Source organism: Sorex fumeus, unplaced genomic scaffold (assembly GCF_029834395.1).
Source record: "Sorex fumeus unplaced genomic scaffold, SorFum_2.1 ptg000063l, whole genome shotgun sequence".
NCBI classification, from domain to species: Eukaryota; Metazoa; Chordata; class Mammalia; order Eulipotyphla; family Soricidae; genus Sorex; species Sorex fumeus.
In genome coordinates this window covers 73,052,026-73,068,659 of record NW_026606120.1, presented here as the reverse complement: position 1 = coordinate 73,068,659, position 16,634 = coordinate 73,052,026, and the positions used below count along the sequence as shown (strand labels likewise).

General features: G+C 39.0%; 1 protein-coding gene across 1 annotated transcript in view; it reads left to right on the top strand.

Moving 5' to 3' along the window:
• Nucleotides 1-15,827, top strand: part of FBXO47 (F-box protein 47) — a 34,939-nt gene extending 19,112 nt beyond the window's left edge. Inside the window, exons 5-11 of the mRNA XM_056128034.1 lie at nt 1,361-1,438; nt 5,444-5,552; nt 8,719-8,895; nt 10,813-10,959; nt 12,624-12,766; nt 14,856-15,015; nt 15,715-15,827. Coding sequence (XP_055984009.1) covers nt 1,361-1,438; nt 5,444-5,552; nt 8,719-8,895; nt 10,813-10,959; nt 12,624-12,766; nt 14,856-15,015; nt 15,715-15,827 — 927 coding nt within the window. The remainder of the gene's footprint in view (nt 1-1,360; nt 1,439-5,443; nt 5,553-8,718; nt 8,896-10,812; nt 10,960-12,623; nt 12,767-14,855; nt 15,016-15,714) is intronic.
• Nucleotides 15,828-16,634: the final 807 nt, after the last annotated feature.

Genomic DNA, 16,634 nt, shown 5'->3' with positions numbered 1-16,634 from the left:
CTGGCAGTCCATATGATACCTTGAACACCACCAGAAATGATACCTAAGCACAGAGCTATGGATAAACCCTGAGTACTGCTGACTGTGGCTAAAATTAGAAGTAAAAAAGTTAGGTGTCAGAGAGATACTACAGTGGGTAAGATACATACCTGGATTCTCTCCTGGGTACCCTGTATGACCCCTCAAGCAGTACAAAGTATGACCCCTGAGCACAGAGCCAGGAGTAAGTCTTAAGCACATCAGGGGTGTGGCCCCAAACCCACCCTTTCCCGTTTGGCATATCGAATACATCACGGGTAGCTTACCAGGCTCTGCCGTGCGAGTGAGATACTCTCGTTAGCTTGCCGGGCTCTCCGAGAGGGGAGGAGGAATCGAACTCAAGTCGGCCATGTTGGCTGCGTGTAAGGCAAACGCCCTACCGCTGTGCTATCGCTCCAGCCCACTAATGTATACTAATGTAAGATACAATACTCATTTTTGTTTTGTTTGGGGGCCACACCCAGCAATGCGCAATGATCACTCCTGTCAGGCCCCAGGGACCATATAGAATACTGGGGATTGAACCCTGTCGGCCTCTTACAAAGCAAATGCCCTAACCACTGTACTGCCTTTTTTTTTTATCAATGAGACATCATGAGGTACTGTACTGCCTTTTAACAATGGTAACTTTAGTCAATAAAGCTAGTTATATCTTTCTTTTTTTAATTTCTAGTTATATACAGAAATAAAAGTTTTTTGTTTGTTGGTTGATTTTTTTTTTGGGGGGGGTGGTTATATGCAGCTGTGCTCATCAGGGCTTATTTCTGACTCTGAATTCTGGAATCACTCCTGGTGGCTCAGGGGACCATGTGGGGTACCAGGGATCAAACCCAGATCAGCCACATACAAGGCAAGTGCCTTACCCACTATACTATCTCTGTGGTCCATAGTTACATGCAGTTTTGTGTTTGTTTGGTATTCCAATCCTTTCTATTTGTTATATCTGTTATCCATTTGTTACATATTGTTATATCCTTTATAAGTTTTTCTGATATTCAAAAATTGTTCCTTTTCCTGCTTTCCTGATGTCTGAGGTAGTGTTTATTTAACCATTTTATCATTTGTATATTACCTAACATGAATTATCAATATAATTTCATATGTGTACTTTGTTTTCCAGGTAAATTACCGGATGTTTGAAGGCAGAACATTTAATACATCTTCTATTAACTCTAATCTAGCCTATCTTAATTAGTTATGCAGCATTTAAGTTATTTTGAGTTAATACTGAAAAAATATTACGTATATTCAATAAATTTGAATATCAAATCATTATATAGTTCCACTGAGGAGGAAGAATTAACAGTTGTTCTCATTGTAGGTTCCCTGTTTTAAATTCAGTGGCTGTGCAGCTCCATTGCAGTGTTTAGGTTTATCATGCTATGGCATATTTTTACAGGTACATTTTTGTTTTTGTTTTTCTTGTTTTGGGGCATTTTGGGGCACAAGCTAGAGGTATTCAGGGCTTGCTCAAGGCTTTCCAATCAGGGATCTCTCCGAGTGGGCTTTGAGGACCATAATGGTGCCAGGGATTGAACCTGGGTTGACCTCATAGAAGGCCAGCACCCTACCCACTGTTCCACCTCTCCGGCCCTACAGGTATATTTTTTAAATGAAGAACAGAAATACTTTTAAAACAATTAACAAGTAACTCATGTAACCTATCCTCCCATAACCTAATAAAGATAAGAATAACCTAAACTGACAACTGCATTGTAAAGACTTGAGAATCTGTCAGGTAAATCTAATAATGTTTGATTTGTCAGGTAATCTAATGTTTGTGATCAGATTCTTTTCTTTGATTTATCATTGATTAAGAATTTTTACTCTTTATTATTTTGCTTTTTGAGTCACACCCGGTAATACCCAGGAGCTACTTCTGGTTTTGTACTCAGGAATTACTCCTGATGGTGCTCAGGGATGCTGGAAATCAAACACAGGTTGCCATGTGCAAAGCAAAATTTCCTACCAGTATTTTAGTACTATATTTTTATATATATACTATATTATTTAGTACTACAGCTCCAGCCCCAAGAATTATTTTTGTTTGTACTGTACCTGTTCTTTTTTCTTGTTATTTTTGTCTTGGGCTGGAATGATAGCACAGCGGTAGGGCATTTGCCTTGCGCACAGCCAGCCAGGCCCGGCTGAGCCGGTGTCGATTCCTCCGCCCCTCTTGAAGAGCCCAGCAAGTTACTGAGAGTATCTCGCCCACACAGCAAAGCCAGGCAAGCTATTCATGATGTATTCAATATGCCAAACACAGTAACAACAAATCTCAAGATGGAGACGTTACTGGGCCCACTCGAGCAAATCCATGAACAACGGGAGGACCCGTGACCGTAATTTTTGTCTTGGTTTGGTTTTGGTTTGGGGGCCACACCCAGTTGTGCTCAGGGTTTACTCCTGGCTCTGTTTACTCCTGGTGGGTCTACAGGACCATATGGAATACCAGGGATTGAACCTGGGTAAGTTATATGGAAAGCAAGAGCCTTACACACTGTATTATCTCTCCAGTCCCATGGACTATACCTATTTTCTTGAAGTTTCCAGCCATCTAAAGAGACTGTAAATATCGTGGCCTGGGTGTGTGTATTTGTTTAACGATTTTTTAGTATTTACTTATTTAAAGAGCAAATTTAAAAATCAACATATGGAAAAAGTGTAATTATGAGAAGTGACAGATATAATGTTTCCAATTACCTTGTTTCATTTTCTGCAGTTTCAGTTGCCCACAGTTAACTATAGTCTATAAATATTAAGTTCAATAAGATGATTTGAGAGTGGAGATAACATTGATATAACTTTTACTATAACATATATTGTTATATTTGTTCTATTTTTTGTTACTAGTAATACCTTACTATGCCTAATTTTTAAAGTAAGCATTATCATAAGTATGTATAGAAAAAAAGTTCATATAGTGTTTTGTACTATCTGCAGCTTCAGATATTCTCTGGAGGTCTTTGAAGAACATATTCCCTTGGATTAGAGGATATAAAAGCACTAAATTGTATACCTTTAGCTTTGCACAATGCTATACATCAACTATATGATAAGTTGGACCAAAAATAGAAAATTAATTTTTAATTTTTTAAGAATTTTTATACAATTATGTATTAATAATAAGCTAGACAACAAAAGAAAGACTTTTGGGGACCAGCGTGATAGTACAATGGGTAGGGCATTTGTCTTGCAGGCAGCTGACCTAGATTCAATCCCCAACATCCCATCTGGTCCCCTGTATTACACCTCCAGGAGTAATTCCTAAGTACAGAGCCAAGAGTAACCCCTGAGCACTGCCAAAAAATACAAGAAAGACTTGCGTGGCCCAAAAAATACAAGACTTTTTGTGACTTGCTCTTCAAGCCTGAGTTTGCTCTTGAACATGTATCTCACTTGCTTGTCTTTGTGTTTCTTTGATTGCTTATTTCTACCATTTCGCACCATTGTCATGGCTGCCACAGCCACATGTGTACAAGGCAAGTGCTTTACCAAGAAAGAAGTTTTTTTAAGAAATAAACTATTGGAGGGACTGGAGAGATAGCACAGCGGGTAGGGTGTTTGCCTTGCACGCGGCTGACCCAGGTTTGATTCCCAGCATCCTATATGGTCCCCTGAGCACCACCTGGAGTAATTCCTGAGTTCAGAGCCAGGAGTAACCCCTGTGCATTACCGAGTGTGACCCAAAAAGAAAAAAAAAAAGAAAAAGAAATAAACTATTGAAGCTGAGTCATACTTGTCAATCCTCAGGGGCTCAGGGATTACTCCTGGCTCTAGGATCAGGAGTTACTCTTGGCAGTGGTCTGGCAGGACTATATGGGCTGCTGGGGATTGAAACTGGGTTGACTGCATCCAAATCCAAAGCAAGCGACCTACTTGCTATACTATCATTCTGGGCCCTTATGAGGTTTACAGTTGTCATATTCTATATTACAGTTAGTTGATTAGTCGCCATCTCATAGCCAGCTTTCAGAGGACTATATCTTGCTACTAGTCCTCTTCCAATTTAGATTTTTGCTTTTTGTGTTGTTTCTTTTGAACAGATAAATTAAGACATACATTTATGTAAAACTCAAAAGGTACAAAATGGTAGAAAATGAAAAGTCTCAGGCTGTTCCTCATCCATTGACTTTCCTTCAACAAAACATTAAGCCCTTAATACCGCCAGATATGATCCTAAAATATGAATAAGAAATAAGATTTTTTAAAATTTAATTTACTGTAATTTGTCCATGTATTTTGAAAAAACTGTTAGTTTAATTAGACTTTTGAAACTGTTAGTTTAATTAGACTTTTAATTACACTTGAAAGGCTAAGTGTAGGGCCAGGGATATAGTACACTGGTAGAATGAACATTTTCACTTATGAAGCCCTGGGGCTAACCCCCAGCAATAAAAAAAATAAAACAAAAATTCCCAATTATAATAATGGTGTATCATCTGAATTTTCTTCTCATATATGTTTATCTGTACATTCTGGTTTGCTCAAAAATAATTACTAAGTTCTTTCCTAATAAAAATATTTTTTCCAGAACTTAGTCCTATACTAGGTTGTTTCCTAGTGGAGTTTCTTTTCCTTTCCCTTTGAATTTTCAATAAATCTTTCTATTTACAAAAAATTAAAACTTAAAATTAAATATTTTTCCAGGGATGGAGAAATGATACAAGGATTAAGGAGCTTGCCTTGCATATGACTGACCCTGGTTTGATCACAACACCACATAATCTTCCCCAAAAAAGCCCTAGAGTACCACTGGATGTAATGAATAATTCCCCCCGCCCCCAAAAAAATTTAGAGCAGTGATATATCTCAATGGTAGAGCACTTGCCTGCATGTGTGAAGCACTGGGTGCAATTCACAGCACCACAAAAAATATATATGATTTTTTTTCTTATTCACATCTATCTGTCATAACACATTAAAGTGAGATCTTTATCATTTGTGTTCTATAACATAAATGATAGTTAAAGGAGGGTGGGAGAGGGTTCTACTGTAGTCTAAAACTAAGCACAGTATAATTTAAAATTGGATGTCTCAAGCAGTGTTCTAGGGGTTTTGTGTTGTTTTGTTTTCTTAATGCCCCAAACTCAATTTAAAACTTAAGGCTGTGTTCTAGGGTTTGGACCTTTACTTTATTTCCTCATACTGTCAAGAGTTCAGTATTTGGTATCATTTAGAAGTTCTCTGAAACTCCTCTTATAACCAAAAATAAGCAGAGTTTTATAACATTTGTAGTTTTTGTTAATGTAAATTTTCATATTAATTTGAACAGTTTTATAATAACTGAAAATTGTATTTGACTTTAGTCAGGTACTTAGAATGGTTATGGCCAGTAGTGACTTAGGTTTCTGACTTGAAAGTCTGAATACCTCCAATGTTTTCTTTATTTTCTTATCCTCAGACATTAACAGCAGGTTGGGATGAACTTGAGTGTCACCGTGTTTTTAACTTCTTATGTGAGCTAACAAACCTCTCCCGCAAGATGCAGACTGTTGTGTGCAGCAAGCCAGGTAAAGAGCACCATTCATAGATAATACTATACAGAGGCTAAAATAGAAAAAAATTCAAGGCTCAAATGTGTATTTTAAAATGAATAGTCACATCTTGGCTGGGTATGCAGCTCAGCAGTAGAGCTGAATCTTGGATATGTGAGGTCTTAGTTTCAATCCCCACACTGAAAAAAAAGAAAAGAGTTAAAAAATAAATTGACAGGGCCAGAGCAATAGTACAGCAGATAGGGTGTTTGCCTTGCATGCTGCCAACCAAAGTTTGATCCCCAGCATCCCATATGGTGCCCAGAGCTTGCCAGGAGTAATTCCTGAGCCCAAAGCCAGGATTAGGTCCTGAGCAGTGCCAGGTTGGCAAAAAATAAATAAATAAGTCACATCCATTTATAGTAAAAGTACCCTGGTTTCAATTTCTGGAAACACATGCACATAAAGTTAAAAATATATTGAGTTAAATATATATAAAGTGTATATATAAATATATATAAAGTTAAAATATCACTGTATCACTGTCATCCTGTTGATTGTCGAATTACTTGAGCAGGTGCCAGTAACGTCTCTATTCCTCCCAGCCCTGAGATTTTTAGCAGCCTTTACTTATTCGTCTTTCCCAACGATTGGAGGCTCTTTCAGGATCAGGGGAATGAGACCTGTTGTCATTACTGTATTTAGCATATCGAATATGCCACAGGGAGCTTGCCAGGCTCTGCCTGTGAGGGCGATATATTCTCAGTAGCTTGCTGGGCTCTCCGAGAGGCATATATTTATTTCTTTTTCTCAATGATTTGTTGCCTACTGTCTGAACCCCATTAGATATGGTGTAGTAATTGTGGAAAATGGGTTGGAAGTGTCTTATAATGTGTCACACGACCGCGAAGCTGTGCGGTCCAAAAAGCCACCTAGAGCGTGGCGGTGGTTGGGTAGTGGAGGTCAGCTGCCGGGATTGGGTCCCTTGGGGTGGGGAGGGCTCTCACCTGCCCCACAGCCTAGTGCAGAGTTAAAATATAAAGTTAAAAATAAAGTCACAGGGGCCAGAGTCATAGTACAGGGGTAGTGTGTTTGCCTTGCACGCAGATGACCCTGGTTTGATCCCTGACACCTCATATTGCCCCCTGAGCCACTCCAGGAGTGATCCCCAAATATCACCAGCAGTAGCCCAAGAGTGAAAAAAAACCCCATCACATATATAGATATATGTGATGGATATAATATATATATATATATATATATATATATATATATTGCAGAAGGACAAAGTATAAGGGAATGATCAATAATGAATTGGATAGTGAAACAAAAGTGGCATGTGATTAGAGAAAAAGAGGTACTCAGACCGATTCAACTGTATTGATCTATTTTTTCTTAAGCTATGTGGCATAAGCAAAGATGTTTATTACAGTACTTTGGGGAGGGTAGTGGCGGTATGGCCCCAAAACAAACGCAAATCTGAAGCAAATAAAACAAAAATTAAAGCTTTGACAAAACTAGGCAACTGTCATATAGTGTTTGTTGTACTATTTCTGCTTTTCTGCCAGCTTGAAATATTCATTATAAAACAAATTATGGATCAGGTGAGAGAGCTCAAAGGGCACCTGCTCTGCATGTTGGAGCTTGAGTTCTATCACTGATACCATATGAGGCTCTGAGCACAACCCCAAGCACTGACTGGGAAGAAGCTTCTCTGCACACAAAAAAGGCAGGTTTGGGGGCTGGAGAGAGAGTTATAGGGTAGTGTATGCCCTTTGCTAGCAGGGTTTAATCCCTGATACCTCATGGTTCCCCAAATACTGCCCCAAGTGACTCCTGAACTCTAAGATAGGAGTAGCTCATGAGCACCATCAGATGTGCCCTCACCCCCCCCAAAAAAAAACACGTTTGAAAACCTAATAAAACAGTAAGAAAGTTCATTTGTCCTGTCCAACCCTTGATCAGAAAAATTTTTTTTTGGTTCTGGGCCACACTGGCAGTGCTTGCAGGCTATTCCTATCTGTGTTCAGGAGTGAGCCCTGGCAGTGTTCAGGGAACTATATGTGATGCAAACTAGGGTCAGCAGTATGCAAAGCCAAGTGCCTTAACCTCCATACTATCACTCCAGCCCCACAAGCTAATAAAATTTATTAGGCCTGGAGAGATAGTACAGAGAGTAGAGTGCTTGCCTTCTTTAAATGTGCTGCCCTGGGTTAATTCCCCAGCACCCCAGAAGTTCCTCTGAGACTTATAGGAGTGATCCCTAAGCTCAGAGCTAGGAGTAAACACTAAGCATAGTCAGGTGTGGCCCAAAAATTTAAAAAAAAAAAGAGAGAGAGCGAGAAAAAGAAAAAGGAAAGAGGTAAAGGTCTAAAATTTACTTGGTGAGGTTTACACTTATTGAATATGCTAAAAAACTATCCATACCTTAAATGAGTAAATTGTATGGTATATAAATTTTATCTCAAGACAACTTAAAAAAAAACTAGGGGCTGGAGCAATAGCACAGCGGGGAGGGCATTTACCTTGCACGCGGCCGACCCAGGTTAGATTCCCAGCATCCCATAGTATGGTCCCCTGAGCACCACCAGGAGTAATTCCTGAGTGCAAAGCCGGGAGTAACCCCTGTGCATCTCCAGGTGTGACCCAAAAACCAAAAACCAAAAAAAAAAGAAAAAAACTTAGCCCCCTGCTATTAATAAGGAAAATTAAAGTTGCACTTTCAGTACAATGCATATTAACAATGTATTTCTTTTAACTATTCAGTATTCAAATCAACTTTTGGGAGAGGGGGCTCCATAACCAGGGGTGCTCAAGACTTAACTCTTGACTTAACTCTGTGCTCAGGGATCACTTCTTGTAGTACCCTCCCGTTGATCATCGATTTGCTCGAGCGGGCCCAGTAACATCTCCATTGGAGACTTTGTTGTTACTGTGTTTGGCATATTGAATACTCTCGATAGCTTGCCGGGCTCTCCGAGAGGGGCGGAGGAATCGAACTCGGGTCGGCCATGTTGGTCGCTTGTAAGGCGAACGCCCTACCGCTGTGCTATCACTCCAGCCCTGTAGTACCCAGGTGGTACTGGAAATCAACCCATGTTGGGCATGTGAAGACAGATGCCTTACCCACTATACTGCCTCTTCTATCCCAAATCAAGTTTTCTAGGGAAAATTGTTTACATTTTATTTTTCATTTTTGTAGGAAATGCTCGAAAACTGGAGTTAAGAATCCGACTCTTCTGTAGGAATGTTCTGCTTGATCACTGGACACATCGCAGTGACTCTGCTTTTTGGTTGACACGTATATTAAAACCATGGCCAATGGTGAATCAGGCAAGGTTACTATATATCATCTTTGGACCAGTATCGCCTCAAGATGGTGAGCAACCATTTGTTTAATGATTGTGCTACAAAATGGTTACTTTTACTTTGAGAAGCATATCTCCTCATACACACTCAGTTTCATTATTCCTGATAACTAAACTGTGTTTTATAATTTCACAGATGATACTATATTAACTTGTGCATAACTCAAGCTTTCAGAAATAAATTATTCTGCTGCAGGCTATTACCAAATATATTCCTATCATCACCCAAAATAACTACTTTTCATTTTAAACATTATCCTAACTCATTCAATATTATGTTTGTTGCTGGAGGGGACTAGGTGCCAGTAAGGCACAATGGTAGTCAAAATTAATATTTTATTTTATTTAATTATATGACTTTTTTATTTGAGGGTTGGGTTTGGGTGCAATTTTTTTCTGCCTTTTTAATTAAGTTTTACTTAGATGAATGTTAGAATTAGTATGTTGGGACCACAGAGATAGCTTAAAGGGCTAGAGTGTATATTTTGCATGTAGGATGCCCAGGTGTAAACCTGACACCACATGATCCTCTGAGCACCACCAAAGTGACCACCCCCCCCCCACCCAAGCACCAAGCCATGAATAGCCCCTGAGCACCACTGGTGTAGTCCAAAAACAAACATGTAAAATTATCATGTATTTCTTTTGTTTGTTTGAGAGCTACACCCATTGGTGCTCAGGAATTGTTCCTGACTTTGCACTCAGGGATTACTTCTAGCAGGGTCAGGAAACCTTATGGGATGTCAGAGATTGAATTCAGGTCAGCCACATGCAAGGCAAGCACTCTACCCACTGTATTGTCACTCCAGTGCACCATGTATTTCTTTTTAGTCCACACAGACTTAGGTTAGTCAGTAACCAGTTTAAAATATATCAAGAGGCTGGAGCAATAGCACAGCAGGTAAGGCATTTGCCTTGCACGCGGCTGACCCAGGTTCGATTCCCAGCATCCCATATGGTCCCCCGAGCACCACCAGGAGTGATTCCTGAGTGCAAAGCCAGGAGTAACCCCTGGGCATCGCCGACCCAAAAAACAAACAAAAATAAATAAATAAAATATATCGAGAGGCTGGAGAAATAGTACAACAGGTAGGGTGCTTACCTTGCAACACAGCTGACCTGGGTCTGATCCTCACCATCCCATATGTTTCCTGTGAGTCACACCAGGAGTAATTCCTGAGCTCAGAGCCAGGAGAAACCCATGACCATCACTGGGTGTGGGCCCCCCTCAAAAAAAAAAGAAAAAAAGCATATTGAGTTGCAGCAGAAAAAAAATCTGGGGGGGCTGGAGAGATAGCACAGAGGGTAGGGCATTTGCCTTGCATGTGGCCGACCTGGGTTCGATTCCCAGCATCCCATATGGTCCCCTGAGCACCACCAGGAGTAACTCCTGAGTGCAGAGCCAGGAATAACTCCCTGTGCATTGCCAGGTATAACCCAAAAAGAAAAAAAAAATCTGGGCTAAGATTAAGTCTTATGTGTTAAATTCACAAAAAATACTGTTATTAGGTAAACAATAAAACATTAACTGGATTGCCCTGTTTTGCTATGAATGTTTGGGAAATTCCCATACAGCCTGTCCTTGTTTTGGGAAAAGACCAGTATGTTTTAATTTAGTAAGTTTATATCAATTATTTTTTCCAGTTTCTGTTAAGGAGTAGCACTGTTTTTGAAATAGAAGCATTATTCCACTCAGTGAAACTGCTTTACTTCATTTAGCTATTATCACTGTTTATCTCATCAGTCAGAGGTGTTCAAATTTATTCTGTTATCAGAACTGACCTTTCATTATAAAAGTTGAAAGTAGCATATGTTTTATTAGTGAACTCCATTATGCAATTTAATTTCCTTTTTAAAAAAGCCATGAAATCTTTATCACAAAGCCAATTATTCTTTCAAATCCTAATTTTGTTTTAATTACCATTCAGGACAGGTTGTTTGGCAGAAAATGATAGAAGGGCCTACAGATGAATCCAGTTTAAAAGGTTTGGCAGATGCCATTAAATTATTATATGAAACAGGCACCAAAGAATGGACAGCAGATGATGTTATAAGTCTTGTGGATGAATTATCAGGTAAAAAAATATATTTACCACATTGTAATAGAAATTTATGATTATACTTATAAAGTTATAAAGATAATTCTAAAAAGAACATATTGCCTATTGGAAATCACTGAATGTTCGAAAATATTTAAAGAGCTTGGTATTATGGGCCAGGGAGAAAAAGTAAATGGTTGGAGTATATAATTTGCATGTAGGAACCCTGGGATTAATCCCAGCACCTCATGGTTATCCAGAAGTTCACCAGCAGCACCCCCGAAACACCAAGCCTCAAGTCGCTTAGGAGTACTGCCTGGTGTGGTTCCGCTTGAAAAAAAGAAATAAAGATGGGGCTAGCAGGGCAGTGATATAGGTAGGGCACTTGCGTTGAATGCGGTCACCAGGGTTTGATTACTGAACCACATATGATCCCCAAACCTCACCAGGACTGATTCCTGAGTGTAGAGCAAGGATAAAGTCCTGAGCACTGCAGAGTATGGCCCCAAAATATAAGTGAACAAATAAATAAATAAACAATGAGTCTGGAAGTCAGAGAAATAACTCAATGTGTTAAGCACATGCTTTGCATTCAGGAAATCAGGTTTTAATCCTAGCACCATATGCTTACTCGAGCATTACCCTGCGTATAGTCTATGAGCACTGTTGGGAGTGACCCTGAGGACCGAAAAATCAGCAATAAAGAATTTAGCATTATTTTTGAAAAAGATGTACATAATCAGCTAATTTTCCTTAACTTGTATGTATATATTTATACATATATATATATACACACACATATATAGTGGTGGTGGGAACCAAACCAATTTAATAAATATACATTTGTTGGTATTATTATTGAAAAAAGCATAATTACAAAAGGTTTTACAGGAGCTGGTGCTTGCCTTATACACTACTGATGGGGGTTCGATCTCCTGCATCACATATGGTACTTCTGTCACTACCAGGAGTGAATGCAGAGCCAGGAGTAAGCCCTGAACACAGTTGGATGTGTACCACAAACCAAAAAAATCTTACAGTATTTGTTAATGTTATTTACCCCACCCTCCCAGCATTACTATCATCTCTGCCCCTGTCCCCAAAACAGCAAAATTTAACTGACTCAATTCATCCCATTTTGCAAGTTCTCAGAAACACCCTCCTAGACTGTGGGGTCAGAGAAGTACAGTGGGTTGTCTTGTACACATCCATCTGTGGTTCAATCCCCAGCATCCCATATGGTCCCCCAAGCCCCATCAGGAGTGATCTCTGAACTCAAACTCAGGAGTAAGCCCTGAGAACCAATGGGTGTTGTCCCCAAAACAAAACAAAACAATACACCTCTTAGATTGTTTTAGAATACCCTCTCCTATGGTACAAGAAAGGTGAAACATTTTCCCATTCCTGCATATTCCTTTAGGTTGTAAAGTTTACAGGATTTCTTTTCTTACACAATATTATACCACCTTACCTATTGATCCATGTGAAGTAGAAATGCTTTGAGTTATTCCAAGTACATTTATTTGTAAGAGCTACCTTGACATGGCAGTAATCTCTCTTTGGTTGGTGTAATTGAAAATCTAGTTCGTCCCTTGATGGAAATTGTATTTCTAATGAATTGATACAATAGTGTATTTAATGATGTTTTATATAGCTGTGTATAATTTCTCATTAAGAAACTATTCTTCTTCTAATAAAAGTGGTTCCCCGGGAATGGCTTCTAGAGAATAATGCACGTCTACTGATCCTAAGTGGAAACAACATCTGTTTCACCTTCATGGCTAGTAAAGCTGTGAATGGACGGGTCATTGAACTAGCAAGGCTAATAGTTTTTTTGGCTTTGGTAAGCAAAAATCAACTTTTTCTCTATCAAGTTGTTTATTATTACAATTGTTTCATCAGGGAGTTGCTCTAAAAAAACTAAATAATATTCATATTACTTTATAAGAATAAGTATTTAGGCTGAAAAGATATCTCAGTGGTCTGAGCACATGCTTGATATGCTGTAGACCTGGGGTTTGTACCCCAGGACTGGACCCCAATTCAATCCCTGGCACCACATATGGTCCCCTGAATACCTCCAGGGTAATTCCTGAGCACAGAGCCAGGAATAGCCCCTGAGCATCACAGGTGTGTCTCTAAAACACAGAAAGAAAAAAAGTCATAGAGTACTCCTGCTTATTTATCTGTGACCTTCATAACTCCTTAAAAATAGAAGCTGGGGGACCAGAGCAACAGTACTGTGTGTAGGGCACTTGCTTTGCATAGGGTTGTCCTGGGTTCAATCCCTGGCACCACATATGATCTCCTAAGCCCTACCAGGAGTGATTCCCTGAGTACAAAGTCAGGAGAAAGCCCTGAGCAACATCAGGTGTGACCCAAAAATCTAAGTTGTGTCTTTACAGATTGCCCTTATATTTTCAGTTCACAACATCACTGCCTCACTGTCATCCTGTTGTTCATCGATTTACTCAAACAGGCACCAGCAATGTCTCCATTCATCCCAGCCCTGAGATTTTAGCAGCCTCTCCTTACTCATCTTTCCCAATGATTGGAGGCTCTTTCAGGGTCAGGGAAATGAGACCTGTTATTGTTACTTTTTTGGCATATCGAATATGCCACAGGTAACTTACCAGGCTGTGCCCTGTGGGCGGGATACTCTCAGTAGCTTGCCAAGCTCTCCGAGAAGCACATGTTTGTATACATATATGTATACACATATATCCCTCTATTATTTGTTGCCTACTGTTGAACCCCATCAAATATGGTGTGGTAATGATGGAAAATGGGTAGGGAGTGTCTTAGAATGTGTCACAATATATGATCATTAATACTTGCAAAATAGAACTCTCATTTTTCATATATTCAATAATCTTTCAATATTTTATATTAGTAAATATTCTGACAATCTTGAATCAGTCTTTTATTTAATTTACATATTTTTCAATACTAAACAATATTAAAATTGTTTTGTATGGGCTTGGGGAGGTAGCTCCAAGAGTTAAAACACAGGCTATTATATACCAAAGACCCAGGTTTGATCCCCAGAACACATGGTCACCTGAGCAGTGCAGGGTGCAATCACTAAGCAATGTGCTAAGAGTAGCTCTGGAGCACTGCCAGATGTAGCCCAAAAATTGTATCCTCTTTTTTTTTTTTTTGCTTTTTGGGTCACACCTGGCGATGCACAGGGGTTACTCCTGGCTCTGCACTCAGGAGTTACTCCTGGTGGTGCTCAGGGGACCATATGGGATGCTGGGAATCGAACTCAGGTCAGCCGCGTGCAAGGCAAACGCCCTACCCGCTGTGCTATTTCTCCAGTCCCAATATCCTCTCTTTTTTTGGAGTACCCTAATCAAATTCATGACCTCACACAGGAAAGGCATGTATTCTACCACTAAGCCATGTCCCAACCCTGAATTGTACCATTTATTTATTAATTTTTAATTCTGGAGCCAACCGAGCTATCGAAGGAAGCACATCCGTGACATATTCGATAAGCCAAACACAGTAACAACAAATTTCACAATGTTACTGGGCCCACTCAAGCAAATCGCTGAACAACGGGAGGACAGTGACAGTGACAGTGAATTCTGGGGCCACATCTAGTGGTGCTTATGGCTTACTCCTGGTTCTGTGCCCAGGGATCAGTCCTGGTAGCGCTCAGGGACCATATGTCTTGCTAGAGATGGAACCCAGATTGGCTACGTGCTAAGCAAGTGCCCTACCTGGTGTATTTTCTCTCCAGCCCTAACTTGGACTATATAACAGGAGTTTTAGATATGATTAATTACCATTTATAGGCTAAATATGATGTAATATTTATAATTAAAGTAAATGAAGTCATAAACTATTATTTTATGATTTCCACCATGTAAAAATCTACAGTTTTCCTTATATTGAAGAAATAATGCTTTGTATGTCTAAATCAGGTGTGTGAGAAAGAACTATACTGTATGGATTGGGCAGTTAAAATGATGCAAAAAGTCTGTAAAGTCTTTAGCACTCCACTGGAAAGAAATAACTTCCTACAGAATGTGGCAAATGCATTTGCATGTCTTACAATGGAAATGCTGCAGACAGTTATGTCTGGTGAGTATGCACGAAGATGATGCACGGTATGAGTAAACAGCATTCTCTTTTTCCCTTTGAATTTTGATCTTTAGGCCACACCCAGCAGTACTCAAGGGTGAGCTGGGGACCATATGGGGTGCCAGAGATTGAACCTGGGTCAGTCATGTACAAGGCAAATTCCCTACCCATGCTATACTATCACTTCAGTCCCAAGCATTCTTTTTCATTTTTAATTTTTTTTGCTTTTTTGGGTCGCACCTGGTGATGCACAGGGGTTACTCCTGGCTTTGCACTCAAGAATTACTCCTGGTGGTAATTGGGGGACCATATTCGATGCTGGGAATTGAACCTGGGTTGGCCGTGTACAAGGCAAACGCCCTACCCGCTGTACTATCACTCCAGCCTCAGCCCCAAGCATTCTTATTTCCACTTAAGACAGAAAATTCCCAGGTGTGATACAGAAAGAAAAAAAAAGAGAGAGAGAGAGAGAAATCATGGATCAGCATTCTTTTCTTCTTACTTCTGTTTAAAGAGTTATTAAATTCCATGGCTATGGAATTTATAAATTTCAGTGACTAATGTCTGGCTTAGTAAAAGTCATTAAGTAGTTTCTGTTATAAATTAAGGAAAATCAGAACATCAAGTTTCAAATTAATCATAGATTAAAATATTTAACTGTCCTTTTCCCAATTTCCCATTCCTGTGTATGACTTATAGGAGATCGTGATGAAGATGACAGAACCTTTTTGAATTTGTTCCATCTTGTGCATGCTCAGGCTAACTTCCATAAGGAGGTCCTGTATCTGGCCGTGAATACTCTCTCTTCCTAAATACTCAGAAATCTTCCTCGCGTTTGGAGAATACCTCGCTAAACTCATCTTTCAAAGCTGTACTTTTCTACACTCAAAAAATACATTTTAAAAATGTTTTAATTTTTCATTTTTAAATTTTTTAATAATTATAGATTATAATATATACATACAACTTTTTTCCTATTACCCAAGTAACCTAAGAATCCAAAGCTGCATAAAATTTTAGAAACAACTATCACTATTAGTATATAAGCTACAGACAAATCCAAAACTGAAATGAATATTCTGTGGAAAACTGTGTCTCTTCAGATTTTAGTGAACTTAACACCAAATTAAATGGAGCATTAGTGTCCAAGAATATGGGGCCAGTCAACTTGTATGGGTGGAACTTTGAAGCAAAAGAAAATTCTGTTCCACAATTAGAGCAAATACAAATTCTCTAATTAATATGTGTCTATTTACTTAGCTTAAGTTGTGTAGCTATAGCCTAGAATGTTTGGTGAAGGTATGCAGTATGATGCTTACAAGGTGTAGATATAGATCACATTCCTTACTGTCTTCTTGGCATATTACCATAAAGACCATTATATTTTGTTCCCTTTACACTAATTAACATATAAAAATTAAAGTATGTATATATGTATGTATATAACCAATCACATAAATATGTTTACATTACTGTGCAACATAAATATTTATACCTATATATGTAAATACGTATTTCCTTCTTTAAGGCAAATCATACCAAAAATATGAGGAAGATAGATAGTCCAGGAAGATATTATTCAAACACAGTCAAATCATCTTTTATTCTTTCCTGGGGAT